The sequence below is a fragment of the Adiantum capillus-veneris genome, chromosome 14 (assembly GCF_014529385.1).
Source record: "Adiantum capillus-veneris isolate H3 chromosome 14, ASM1452938v2, whole genome shotgun sequence".
Lineage (NCBI taxonomy): Eukaryota > Viridiplantae > Streptophyta > Polypodiopsida > Polypodiales > Pteridaceae > Adiantum > Adiantum capillus-veneris.
This window is the reverse complement of record NC_140944.1, coordinates 59,132,648-59,147,521: the sequence shown is the minus strand read 5'-3', so window position 1 is coordinate 59,147,521 and position 14,874 is coordinate 59,132,648. Positions and strand designations below refer to the sequence as shown.

The 14,874-nt window shown below is 43.2% G+C and overlaps 1 protein-coding gene across 1 annotated transcript in view; it reads right to left on the bottom strand.

The window, feature by feature from the left end:
* The window catches only part of LOC147442451 (casein kinase II subunit alpha-2-like), a 48,613-nt gene extending 37,965 nt beyond the window's left edge, over positions 1-10,648 (bottom strand). The window contains exons 1-2 of the mRNA XM_086528610.1: positions 10,199-10,648; positions 9,699-9,828 (exon numbers count right to left, since the gene is read on the bottom strand). Of these exons, the coding sequence (XP_086384736.1) occupies positions 9,699-9,828; positions 10,199-10,548 (480 nt within the window). The 5' untranslated portion in view covers positions 10,549-10,648. The remainder of the gene's footprint in view (positions 1-9,698; positions 9,829-10,198) is intronic.
* Positions 10,649-14,874: the final 4,226 nt, after the last annotated feature.

Here is a 14,874-nt window from a genome sequence, read left to right as displayed (position 1 = left end):
GAAGGGTAATCTGTAGACCCACATCCAACAATGCTTGTTACTTCCTGCAGTACTAGCTAGAAAGAAGTCGCAGCCTCCTGTAGCAATTACTCCTGTGAGAATGTGTGTGCGGAAATTATAACATGCTGCGATGATGGCTTTGGTTGAAAGGAGGAGCGTCAAAAGATGCTACTAGCTTCATAGGCTTCTCTCTCTCTCTCTCTCTCTCTCTCTCTCTCTCTCTCTCTCTCTCTCTCTCTCTCTCTCTCTCTCTCTCTCTCTCTCTCTCTCAAACAGTGGCCAAAGACAAACCTATAGACAAAGCTTGCAGCTGCTTCTGGCAACTTGCAAACTGCTTGTGGCTGCAACTTGCGAACTGCTTGTGGCTGCTTCTGGGAAGCTGCGAACTGCTTGTGGAGAAGATCGAATTGCTGCTGAGAGCAATGCAAAATGCTTTTTTTATTTTATTCACTTGGTAGCTTTTGACGGCGTAGTTGCTGAGAGCAACACAGAATGCTTTTTTTATTTTATTCACTTGGTAGCTTTTGACGACGTAGTTTTTTTTAGAGCTTTTCATCACTTGGTTTTTTTTTTTTTTTAAGAGAAGCCACGTGGGTTAAGGAGAGGTCAGGGATTTCAAATTGCCTCCTACGCTAACGAAGAATGCTTTTTTTATTTTATTCACTTGGTAGCTTTTGACGGTGTAGTTTTTTTTAGAGCTTTTCATCGCTGGTTTTTTTTTTAAAAAGAGGAGCCACGTGGGTTAAGGAGAGGTCAGGGATTTCAAATTGCCTCCTACGCTAACGAAGTAATCAAGAATAGAAGTTTTGTCACAAACTACTGACGTGTTACACTGAAGAACCCTACAGATCCCAATCGAGGGGCCTAAACCTTAAGAAGAAGCAGTAGCAGCAAACGAAGTTTTACCAACTTGCAAAGTCTTGCCAAGTGGCCTATTTTCAAAGAAACTTCCACCAACTTATGGGAGTCCGATGGGGCCCAAGTGCCTAGAGATAGAGATTAAATAAAGCGAGAGTAAATACCTGATGATGTGGCAGTTGTACGGACGCCTGCGATTTACGCAGCTGACATAGCATATTGTATGGATTTCCACGTTTTACGTTGACAGATGCTGGCGTGGCATACTGTACGGATTCCCATGTTTGGCGTTGGCTGCTTTTGGAAGGCCAGGTACTTTTAGAACTTGAATGCCTTTCATGTAAACTACTTTTAGAGGCCAAGGACCTTTAAATATGACCCATGGGCTCTCAGTCTAGCAGTCTACTCACGGGAGATGCAGAGCAGAGCCATGGGAGTTGTACTCAATTGAAGCAATATAAAGAAATACCGAAAGGGACATGTTAAAAGTTGCCTTAATATCTGTAATCACCCGTCGGACGGATGTTCCACTTGAACACACAATTCGTAACTAAAAGATTGGAATGGAACAGATAATTCACATTTGCAGATTTGACTCAACATGGAAGAGGCATAGTTTCCCTAGAGAGAAGTTTGGCACTCAAGTTGAGTGCCTGTTGTAGCTTTTCTATATTTATTATCTCAAGAAATTTACAATTGAATGGTCAGACCACACACTCTCAATTATGGTTTTACAACTGACCTTGCTCATGATTTTATAGGCACTTGGCCCTCAAAAGCAACTCAAAGTTCATCTAGCTAAAAACAAGGTACTTAAAAGCCCTTGATTCATGTGCTTTAATTGAGGCCAACTAAGCTCTTTTAGCGTAAAATCTAGTAAAGTCATCCAAGTATGTCACCATGTGGCCCATTATTTGTCATGCGTTTTGCAAATATGTCAACGCGAGTATGGATGTTGGTGTCCAATCAATATGGTGTGTGTATGTGTGCTCTTCTCGACATCGGCGCATTACAATATCTATAGTCCATTCGTTTATTCCTCTCTAGCAATTGCCTTGAGCTTTAGTGAGTTGGAGGGACAATAATGATGAGAGTGACTCACAAAGAGAGGAGGGAGGGACAATAACGAGGAGGGGGGATTCATGAGCGAGCTAGGGCTTCTTTTCATACCAACCCGTTGCCCCCCGTGAGCCCTCCTCTTCTGATGGCACGCACTTTGCTGCCTTGTCCACGCTAGTGCCATTGGTGTCATGCCATTCACGGCCGTCCTCGAATTGCTTTCTTGTCGACCTTCCGGACGCTCGACGGTAAGCATCATCTCCCCCTCTTCTTTTCCTAGACACCTATGTACCCGCATCGTCTTTGTTGCTTCCCCTTCCCTTTTTCATGGAGGTATTTTTCTTGTGTTTCCATTATTCTTGCTTGCTTTCAGTGCATGTTTGTGTGCGCCTTTTTCTTTTGGGTGTGCTTGAGTGTGCCTGATGTGGTTGCTTAGGCTTGGGGCGGGTGTTTTGTGCAATTGTCTGTGTGTGGAGGAATGATTGTATGTTTGTGTTACGTTTTTGTTTTCTCTTGTTTGGTGGGTGTCCAGTTGGGGTTTGGTGTTGGGTTGGTGGGTTGGTATCGCAGTGGAGGGTTGGTGGGCAGATCTATAGCCTTGTCTGCAACTCTTTGCCCTAACAACCCGTATATATCTTGCACGTTGTGATTACCATAGCTCTTGGATTGCTACCAAAGATGGTGGTGGCTTTTCTCTCCTCCGCTCTCTTGGATCTTTTGATTCAGGGCTACTTTGTGGTGGAGTTGCATTCATTTGTTGGGGTGCGTGTCTGCTTATTGACTTTGGGAGTTTGATTCTGAAGATCAACTGGTGGAGTTCTCAACTACCAACATTGTTGAAGCTTGTTTTTCCTACAACTCTCTTCTAGTCTTTCGTTCCTTCCTCATCTCCAGCTCTTGATGCATCTCCCTAGTCTCGTAGACAATCTCTCTTTGGGTGATTTTCACGTGTCTAGTGCATGCAAGATATCGATCTTCCGCTCTTCGATCAATCTAGAATACAGTATTATGAAGGCGATTTATGTTCCAAACATGGTTTTCAACCTACTTTCTATGGCGAGCCTGGATTCCTAGAGAGCATCGGTCCTCTTTGGCGGAGGCAAAGTCCCATTCAGCGACATAGTCAGTTCTTGCACGTGGTGAACCACAAGTCTCTCTTCAAGCTCATTGCCCTTCTTTATTGTGGAGCAGGTTCTTCTTCATTGTGGCATGCAAGATTTGGCCACTTGAACTAGGAACAGCTGCACAAGGCAACTAGGGAGTCTCTCAGGGAGGGATTACCCAGCATTGCTCTTAGTCAGGCGTTCACATTGCTTGTGGGTTGGGCAAGCAACACATAGAGACCTTTTCAAAGCACGCTTCGAATTGAGCTTCGTAGTCCCTTGCACTCATTCATGCGGACTTGTGTGTGGACCTATGTCAGATCCCTAAAAATGCTTCTGCTTATGGATGATTTTGATAGATACACTTGGGTTTACTTCCTGAAAAGTCAGAGGCTTTTACCTACTTTCGAGATTGGAGGACTATGGTAGACAAAGAGAAGAATCCCAAGATTGTCACTCTTCGCTCACCCAGAGGGGTCAGTTCATCTCCAAGGAGTTTGCATAGTGGTGCAAGATAGAGGGCATTCAACACCAGTTGACTACTCCCTACACGCCATTGTAGCATGGAGTTGTTGAGGAGAAGAATTGGATGATCCTCGAGATGGCTCGAGTTATGCTTGAGCATGCTTTCCTTATTAGAAGATACATATACATCACGGAATAGGAGATCGGTGCATGCATAAAAATCAGCCACAAACAATTAAGGTGTGGAGTAATGATAGATAAAATTGTGACAGTAAGTGTTTGGAAGTGATGAAGAGCTTTAAAACAGAACATTCAACACCAGTTGACTACTCCCTACACGCCATTGTAGAATGAAGTTATTGAGGAGAAGAATTGGATGATCCTGGAGATGGCTCGAGTTATGCTTGGGCATGCTTCCCTTATCAAAAAATACATATACATCACGGAATAGGAGATTGGTGCATGTATAAAAATCAGCCACAAACAATTAAGGTGTGGAGTAATGATGGATAAAATTGCGACCATAAGTGTTTGGAAGTGATGAAGAGCTTTAAAAAAGTTGTTTGGAGGGGAACATGCATATCTAATTTGGCGAGTGAAAACGTTGGTGTATGGCGCACATATATGATAGGTAGCTTCTAGAAGCTTGTGTTGTGAGAGATCTCCAAAAATTTCAAGTCGTAATCTGGTAGGGTTTTCGTCTGGCAAGCATTTCAGGATACCCCACTCTACAAGAAGCTGCAATCTGAAGAAAGATGTCTTAAGGCATGTAACTTCGGGCAAAAAAATTTCTTGAAAGCTTTCTTAGTCCTTGGTAGCTATAAACATCCAGCACTACATGGCACTGCCTCTGAGAAAAACAATGGCTTGAAAAATCTTTGATCCTTCTCTTGCAAGTGATCTTTATGGCTTATGCCCTGTAAGACAAAGCGATGAAGACAGGAGCACTCCCGATGCGCGATGTAGTAAGGGTGGGAGTGGCTAATAAGTCCGGGGTCGGGACACGAAGATACTTTCATAAAAGCCCTGTAAAACTTATCTTGCTCTTTGGTAGGACCGGTATGCTTTCAGAAAAGCACACACATGAAGCTCTAATACCACCGTAACGGGGACTGGCACCATATGCCAACGAAAAAGAACAGAATGAGCAACTTTAAGCACTTCAAATAACAACTGAACTGAAAGAGATAGATGACACGGGACGGGAAGTGGTGGAGTTTCACCGCAAGCGAGCACTGGCCCCCAACATTAGCGCCCTTTTCAGTATTTCTTTATATTGCTTGAACTTGATACAACGTCGGTACTCCAAATTCTGCACCTTCTCCATGAAGCATGCCAGAGAATGAGCCCTTCGCTCATATTTAAAGGCCCTTGGCTTATGAAAAGCAGTTACATGAAAAGCTACAAACTCAAAAGCATCAGGCCCAAAAGCGTTGATCCCAAAAAGCTACCCGCGTGAATTACCAAAATCCGTACACCTGCCACGTTAGCACCTGCCAACGTAAAACACGAAAATCCATACTGCTGCTGCGTCATCATGTCAGTGTAAATCCCGAGTTGTCAGCTACCGCATTGGCAGGTTTTTAACACGTATGCGTGTGTGTGTGGGTCCAGCTTTATTTATTGTCTTTGTGGCATTTGGGCCCCAACAGGCAGGGTTCCATAAGTTGGTGGTAACTTCTTTTGCTTCTTTTGCTACTTCTAGGGTTTGGGCTTCTCGATTGGGATCTGCAAGTTGGCTCTGTTCTTTAGTGGATTGACACGTCAACAATTTGTGACATATACGGTAATCACGGACGATTACTTTTTTTCAAGAAGAGGGGATGTCACAAACAACTGACGTGTCAAGCCACTGAAGAACGAAGTCAACCTGTACATCCCAGTCGAGGGGCCTAAAACCTAAGAGGAAGCAGCAACAAAATAATTTTTACCAACTTGTAAAGTCTTGCCGAGTGGCCTATTTTCACACGGAGCTTAGCAACAGAAGAAGTTTTACCAACTTGCAAAGTCTTGCTGAGTGGCCTATTTTTAGACAGAAGCTCCATGTTGCTCCGTCAAAAAAGCACACCTGAAGCTCTAATACCACCATAGCGGGGACGAGCACCACGTGCCAACAGAAAAGAACAGACTAAGCAACTTTAAGCACTTCAAATTACAATTGAGCTGAAAAAGATAGACGACACAAGACGGGGAGTGGCGGAGTTCCACCCCAAGAGAGCTCCATCTTGCTCCGTTAAAAAAGCACACACCTGAAGCTCTATATCACCATAACCGGGACGGGTACCACGTGCCAACAGAAAAGAACAGATTGAGCAACTTTAAGCACTTCAAATAACAACTAAGCTGAAAGAGATAGACAACACAAGACGGAGAGTAGCGCAGTTACACCCCAAGAGAGCACTGGCCCCAAACATTGGCGCCCCCTTCGGTATTTCTTTATATTGTTTGAACTTGGTACAACGCCGCTACTCCAGACTCTGCACCTTCTCTAGGAAGCATGCCAGAGAATGAGCCCTTGGATCATATTTGAAGGCCCTTGGCCTATGAAAAGCAGTTACATAAAAAGCTACAAACTCAAAAGCATTGGGTTCAAAAAGTTGTCGGGTGAATTACGGAAATCCGTACACCTGCCACGTCAAGGCCTGCCAGTGTAAAACGCGGAAATCCATACTGCTATCACGTCATCATGTCAACGTAAATTCCAGGATGTCCATACAACTGCAATGTCATCAATTTTCAATGCTTTTGTGTGTGTGTGGTGTGGTGTGTGCGTGTTTTTTTTGTTTTTTTTTTTTTTTGGGGGGGGGGGTTGGGGAGGGGGGGATCCAGCTTTATTTATCGTCTTTGTGGCACTTGGACCCCATCGGACGAGGTCCCATGAGTTGGTGGTAACTTCTTCTGCTGCTTCTAGGTTTTAGGCTTCTCGGTTACGATCTTTAGTGGCTTGACTCGTCAGCAGTTTGTGACATGCAGTAATCCCAGACAATTACTTTCTTCAAGAAGGGGTGGTGTCACAACCTGTTGACGTGTCAAGACACTGAAGAATGAAGCCAACTTGCAGATCCCGACCCAGGGGCATAAACCCTAAGAAGAAGCAATAGAAGAAGTGGCAACAAAAGAAGTTTTACCAACTTGCAAAGTCTTGTCAAGTGGCCTATTTCAAATTTCAGCATTTACAACAACCTGTCAGTTCCAAAACTGAGCCTCGGGATGCACCACAAAGGCCCGAAACTATCGATGAGCCACTCGTTATTAAGCCAGAAGATGTTGGACAACCATTGCATGCACATAAAGGCGATCTGCAGCCAAGAGAACATGCTGAAAATAGGACTGAAAATGATGTATAGCAACCCATAAATGATGATGATGTCACCTCTCCTGATTTAGAACCTATGCCATATAATGTAGATCATTGGGTGCGGAGATCTAGCAGGATGAGGAGACCAATTCAGAGATTTGACCCCTCTTTACAATACATTATGTTTCCAAATGAGGGAGAGCCTCTTACATATAAAGAGGCCATGTCATGTGATTCTAAGAGCAAGTGGAAGCTTGCTCTGCAGGAAGAAATCAAGGCACTGCATGCCAATGATACTTGGGATTTACCCAAGGGTAGGAAAGCCATTCCTAACAAGTGGGTGTAAAAATCAAAATTGTCCATGGCAAACCCAAGTACAAAGCTAAGCTTGTTGGCAAAGGATATGCGCAAAAGGCATTTTCACGAGGTGTTCTCTCTTGTTGTGAAAATGACTACCCTTCGTCTTCTTTCTGCTCTCGGTGCTATCTTGGATTTAATGATGGATCAGATGGATGTAAAGACAACATTCTAGCATGGTGATAGCTATACATGATGGAGCCGGAAGATTTTGGCATACCTAGCATGCAAGACCTTGTATGCATGTTGAAAAGAAGTTTGTATGGGCTCAAACAAGTTTCTTAGCGATGGTACAAAAAGTTTAACACTTTTATGTTGAAACATGGGTTCAAGCGCAACCATGCAGATCACGCGGACAGCACCCCAGTGATTCTCATATTGTATGTGGATGACATGCTCTTAGTCGGAAAGAATAAGAGCACTCTTGACACTCTCAAAAGCCAGCTGAATTCAGCTTTTCCAATGAAAGATTTGGGTTCAGCTGAACATAATTTCGACATGCGCACAACGAGAGATGAGCAACAGAAAGAGTTGTATTTGTCTCAAGAAAAGTACATTGAAAAAGTACTTGGCAGGGTGATGCTAAGCCTTTGAGTGTGCCATTACAGCCACATGTAAAGTTGAGTGCAAGTGATTGCCCAAAAACTAATGATGCAACCAAAGTGCGATGAGGAGTACCTTATGCTTCAGCTTGCGGCTCTCTCATGTATGCTATGGTTGCCACTAGACCTGACATTGCTTATTCAATGGGAGTAGTGAGCAGGTTTATGTCTAATCCTAGCAGAGCACATTGGGATGTACAAAATGTTACACTCCATAATGAGGCACTTGAGAGAAACCAAAAGCAAATGACTGTGTTATGGAAAGGGTCCATTAAACTTGTAGGGATATTGTGATTTGACATGGCAGGTGATGTTGATATCCGCAGGTCGAGAATAGTTTCACTCTCTACTACTGAGGCTGAATATATTTCAGTCGATGACGCTTCCAGAGAAGCCATATGGTTAGCGCGCCTAGTCAATGAGCTTAGATTGCCTAATGACACGCCTATCCTTGGATGCGATACCTAGAGTGCAACCTGTTTGGTTAAAAATGCCATGTTTCGTACGCATATCAAACACATTGATGTGCAGTATCATTTTATCAGACAGATGCTTGATGATGGTTTGGTCTCATTGATCAAATGGAATCATGTTACTATAGGGAAAGAGCAAGTGCAGGCTATGTGCACCATGTCCTCTACATGACCACAAACAAATGACTATCCACAATTTGTTGCAAATCTTGGCCTAAAGGCATTCTATGTAGATTTTTATGGCTAGATTTATCTCAAGAGCGAGTGAGACCTAAAATAGACACGCATATCCTCCTTGTGGAAGTGTAGCCACTTGGAGAAAGTGACCCAAATTTTTATGAACATATGATTGACATTAAATACTTCCATCTTAAGCATAGTGAGAACATAGACATAGCTAAAATCTGTAACAATGCCTATCTTGAGTTGGACCACCCGATCAAAGTGCAACTATGGCATGCAGATCAAGACTTGGTGTACATTGAAAAGGATGAAAAATTTTACCATAGAGAGCCCCAAAACTACAACCCTGGCCAAGAGCTAATCACAACAATTCCTTGGAGTGCACCAATGTAGCGAGGTACCGAGTAGTTGATGGAGCTCTATATTCACTCATATAGAGCATGATTGGCAAAAATTCACCACTTATAGGAGTGCCCCAGATTAGCACAAAGCATGAGATACTTATACCCCATCAATAATGAGATGTATCCTAAACCTAGACCATAAGAAGACATAGGAGAAGCTAGTGTTGATAACCTTGGTAACCCTGCAGATGCTCTTACCAAAAAAAATTCGAAGGCACAACATGAGCATTGCCTACAAATGGTGGGAGTTACATAGCTTAAAGGTGACTCTCTGGGCCTTTAAGTCAGAAATTGTTGAAGGTAAATGTCTAGAGGTTACTCCTGATCTCCTCCGGATTGTTTCCGGTGCATAGCATTGCTCGGGAGCTTCACAAAGCTTATTTTTGTATATTTTTTTGCCCACCATTTAGGGCCTATACAAACATTATACTTCATTTATTGACCTTTGGACCACTTGGACTATTTTTAAAGGTTTCACATTGTCCAGATAGCCAATGGAACATTTTGGCTAAAAAGTCCCAAAACCCTCATCACTTGAGTTTTTGAACTTCACAAAACTTACGTAGACTCTTCTCCTACAACGAGCGCTTCCTCTTTCTCTCTCTCTTTGCACACCACCTGAGCGCACACGCATTGCTGCTCAAACTCACCCTACATGGGTCTGCAAACATCCTCTTCCACATATAAGGCCAATAGAAATGCATTGTCATTCCAAACCTGAAAAAATCTCCGACGTCCTCTAAGTTAAAAATTCTTCCAATTAAAACATAAAGGAGCTCATATACGAAAGCAAAACCCAGTATGAGTACCCACTACAAAAAGAACTTGTTTCTATAAACAAACGATAGTACCTTCTTACAAACTTTGAAGATCATGAACTAGATAGAAATGCAGACCTTTTTCTTCTTTACAGGCTTTAGTATTTTAATAATACATCGCTCATTGTTGACCACATTGACACCTTCAAAGACTTCGCTGTACTTTCCACGTCCAACTTTGCGAACCACCTCATAATCATCTGGATCCCTGTGATCAGTAAAACGTTTCAGGACAGCGAGAAGAAAAGGTAAACCCATGCCAAAGTAAAAAAACCATCACACGTTTGTCCTGCACACAAGATGTTACTCAACAAGAAAAAGAATGTTTCTGTCCCTATCCAGTCCGTGGAAGTCCCACACACATGAGACTTACGAAGTACCTGCATGTGCACAACCACATGCGCAATTTTGGGTGCATATGTACATACCCAAAATTGAATTAAGTTTGTATGTCCATGCTTGTGAATGAAGAGAAGGAAGACACCTTTTGTAGATCAAAACACAATGCATACAAATGTGCAGGTGTGTAGCTTACACTAGGAAGGAGTAAATTAAAATGATGATGAAATGAGAAATACCCCCACTGGATGTTGAGGGACTCGTAGTCCCAGTAGTCTTTAGGACGGAGAACGTTGACATCACAGTACACTCGAGCTTTGGAGAGGGAGCCGGGCCGGCGAGTGGACTTGATCTTGTGAGCCATAGAAGCAGAAGCAGAGCCGGGAAGGGGAAGAACTGTGCAGGTAAGGGAGAGGAGAGCCGCCGCAAAGAGGTGAGGAGAGCCCCAACTTCTGAAGCGGGTTCTTTTGTGGTGGTCGGGTGTGGAAATTAGAGGCCGACCTGCGATTTCCGTGACAGCCCACGACCGATTTCGAAGCACGTTCGAAAAGAAGAAGCTTTGCTGGCGCAGGCAAAGGCATCCAGCCATCACCGCAGGCAGCTCCCCTCTGCCATCCTTTCACTCTTCCGCTCTCGCTCTCAGAACTCAAACTGGGCGGCGACTCATCCTACAACGACCTCTCAACAGATTAGATACTTAAATACCTCTAGGTTTTTAAAGTTTGGCAGCAGGAGGGGGTACCCAATTGGAGAAAATCAAAAAATCGTGGCATTAGTCATAAATGAAAAAGGAGAGGGTTTACACTCGAAGAAAAAAAGAAAAAAGAGGATGGTACACCACGTGGAAACATCTTCTTTTCTCTCTCTCTCTCTCTCTCTCTCTCTCTCTCTCTCTCTCTCTCTCTGACAACTTTCTTGCCTCCTCCCTTATCGTCCCTCCTCTCAGGGTTGCTCCCCTCCCGCGCCAGCCTCGGACCATCGATCTGCACTGCTTCTCGAGGCCTGCATGAGAAAGAGAGGCCTGCAATACCAAACGGGGAGAGAGAGAGAGACTCCTGCATGACCAACCAAATGTGTGACTCCATGTGCTTGAGGTTGGAGATCAAAGGCAGTGCACGCACAAAGAGAGAGAGAGAGAGAGAGAGAGGCGCCACAGGTAGGAGGGATGGGGCACAGGCAGGAGGAGGGATCGCAGCTTATCTTGCAAGCTAAAGGTAGATGGAAACCGATGGTCGCGGTGTTTGAGAATGGGCAGTGCAGGTCGCGAACAACAACAAGCAGAGGAGAGAGGCGACGCATGTGAACGGGGGGAGTAGAGGGAATCTTAATCACTGATGAATTTTATTTCCTTCCTCCTAGTAGTAGGTGGACAGTCATAGAAGACGCATGTAAGATTCCAAAATTCTCAACAAGCCCTTCGATTTCTTCAAATTTCCCAAAATAACCCTCATTAACATCTCAAACATCTGTAACAAAAATTCTTTTGCAACTCTTCACACGAAGATTGGTTCTCCCTCTATGGAAGATGACAGAACCACAATTTTAAATGGTATTTTGGGCACATCATATGAAATCATTTATCATTTTTAGACACTAACACCTCTATTTGTGAGCTCATTGGTGAATAATTTTGTCTATAAGACTATAAGATAGAACTCAATTGTCATAAAGATTACACTATGCAAAAATTGAGGAAAATCCATTCCGAAATGATACAAGGTATTTTAGGAATTTTTGAAATTTGAAGGGAATTTTGGAAATTTCCACAAATTACATGGGTATTTGGCAATTTTACCTTCAATTTTTATTGAGAGAGAGAGAGACAGCAAGAGTTGTAGGAATAATCCCGAGGAGATCGTACTTGTGGGACGCATGTCTAACCTCACTATCCTATTTTATTGCAATATTAGTGAGAATCACAATTAAGTTGTCAATCCATGGGACGAAGCTGATTCGACTAGTGCATAGAGGCTACAAGAGGGTGTCAATCTCTCGGAAAACAACTAATAACTCGCATCTAACTCATGCTACACTCAAGTGACAGAAATCACTAAAAACCAATCGCTCATCGGCAAACAAATCACATCCGTTGCAGCATCAAATGATATCCAAACGTAATGAAACTTTTAGGACATGTTTAGAAGACCTAAGCACACATGCTTATGGTCTCATATCCCACTTTAAGTCAAGTGTCAAAATCGCAATTATTAACAGCAGTGGATTTTTGACCTAGTCGTTTTCGACCCAGAATGCATCTAAATGCTTAGCAATGATGCCCCCATCTATGCTTAGTTTTTTATTTGAAAGTGTAACTTTCTAGTTATGATAAAATTATGTCGCGGGTCGGTGACGCCAAAAGCTATGAATTACTGTGATGTGCTTACGTCAATGCATAGAGCTCTTACCTGCGGTTACAATGCAACAAAATGACTGCAATGTGACAACCGGGGAGGGAGTAGGAAGCGCGAGAAGGAGAGAGGTGAGCGCAGTTAGCTCATGCTGTGTATTTTATTATCCAAAAACTTAATAATAACTTACAAAAATTGGTTTTTATACCTTAGCCAAAGTTTTTGGTGGTCAAAACTAATAATCTGGGCGTTCTACCAAAGATGGGTAATGACAGGTTGATACAATCTGGAAGCTTGTAGCCCCGGCTCATCAATTACAAGGTTTATCCAAAAAAAATAGGAGTTACAGTTTTCCCGATTTATCAAAATAATGAGTGTTTTTACAATGAGAACTCCGAAAAATGGTATCCGTGGTATCTGTGTTAGCTTGCTGCTAACATTCCCCCCCTCTTCGCCTGTGTCGTCCCTTGACACAACTTTATGGGCTGAAGTAGTCTTTGGGCTGGTGGTTGGCGAGGCGATCTTTAAGCGTTGTTAGAGCCTTTTGATATCTGATTTTCCGTTCCTTATCTGGCACTTGCAAGAACTACATAGCTACTCTGTTTTTCAGCTCCACTGCTGAGTAGCCTACAAACCTTGAGGTCAGGTTGCTAATCACTGGCGCAAATATCTTCGTTCACCAAGTGAAGAATCCCGTGTAGAACGTTTCTTCGAATGCCAACATATTGTGAGAAGGTAGAAACATGCACTTGGCGTAGAAGCCATAGAGGACTTCTTCGGAAGGTTGGCCATTGAGATCATAGCACAAACCTTTGTTACCCTCGAGGAATGACATCCAAGGGACGCCTACTTGCTTTGGCTCATTGAACACTTCGATGCAAGTGAGCAACATTCAACAGATTTTGTATAGCATAGCACATGACAAATCTAGTAGACTTTTAAAGAATGACATGGCGCCCTTTAGGGTTTTCACCATGTATTCTTCAGTCAACTGGTCCCTTTTCTGGAGCAGGCAATTGTGGACGGCTGGCGCGTCACCATGTGGGAACGTATTCTTAGAAGATGGGCAGTGAATCACTTAGTAATTACTAAAGTAATTACTATGGTAAACCCGAAGCATATAAATAGGGCCCATTACTTTGATATCGGGTTGGCAATTGTTATCACTTGTATTAGCGCTTTGGGCTATAATTGCACTCGAGCATCAGTGGCAGTATCATCGGCTACACTTTCTCTCTCTGTAATCATATTCACTGTAATCTCAATCATGATATATATATATTCCAGTGATACTGACTTCTCAACAGTCTTCTGAATCTGAATCTGAACTTTATTCTAGTCTTTAAGTCTGATTCTCATTTCCGTATTCATATTTTAGTCTAGTCACTGATTTTTGTCTAGTCTGCTGTCTGAACTCTTCCTACTCTCAGTAGCTGAAATCCTTCAACACTGGAATTAGCTGTCTCAAGAGATCAACTCCAATTCCATTTTGGCGATCACGGTGGCTAGAGCTGAAGCTCGTTGACTGAAAGACTCTTCTCCCAGATGAAGTTTTCAGCAATGGCACCAAAATTCAATCGTGGCCGAAAATCTACCAATCGTGTGGACTCCATTCCCGAGGAGTCAGAAAGAGAGTCTGATCCCAAGCAAGAGAAAATGACTGACATTGAGGCTCGGGAGGAGCATAGTCAGGCTGATGAGCCGCAGGACTCACAGCGTTCCAGTCATTCTCGACGTAGACGGGCAGAACGGGAAGCACGAAAGGCAAAGAGTTCCAAGAATTCTCAGTCTCGCCAGAACGATGAGCATATCAAAGGCAGAACGGGAAGTCACCGAACTTCTAGCAGACAAAACAGAGAGGATACTGAGACTGAGACTGAGACAGAGATTGATTGGGATGCTGACACTGACAACTGCAAGAAGGCTTCCAAGAGTCAGTCTGAAGCCAAGAAGCGAACTGGTGGAATTAGCAGTAATCGACATGATTACTCCGCTTCCCTGAAGATTTCCTTTCCCATGTTCAAAGGAGGGAAAAATGATGATCCTAATGTTCACATACAAGCTTTTGAGCAGTATGCTGAACTAAAAAACATTGATGAAGATGATTGGGGGGAATACTTTCCACAAACCTTGAAGGAAGTAGCAAGGAAATGGTATTACCATTACCCTGCATGCCAACTGAGATCATATAATAAATTACTTAAGGCCTTCAGGTTGGAATATTCCGACAATCGAGGAGATGAGGATATTCTCTGTGAATTGGATCTGATCAAACAGCGGAATTTGTCAGTCCGCAGCTATGTAGAAAAGATCAAAGAACTCACCAGACAACTACAAGAACCATCGTCTGAGAAAAGATTAAGGGCATGGTTTCTGAATGGGTTCAGAAGCAAGAAGCTGAGAGAACAGGAAGTACCAGCCCCTACAAAGAAATTCAATGACCTGGTCCAGCGAGCATTAAAACTGGAACAGTAGGCTAAGAAAGAAAAAAGCCACAAGAAGCGAAGGACCAGTAGCAGTAGTTCGACTACTGAAGCTTCTGATTTCAGTGCAACATCCAGCAGTTC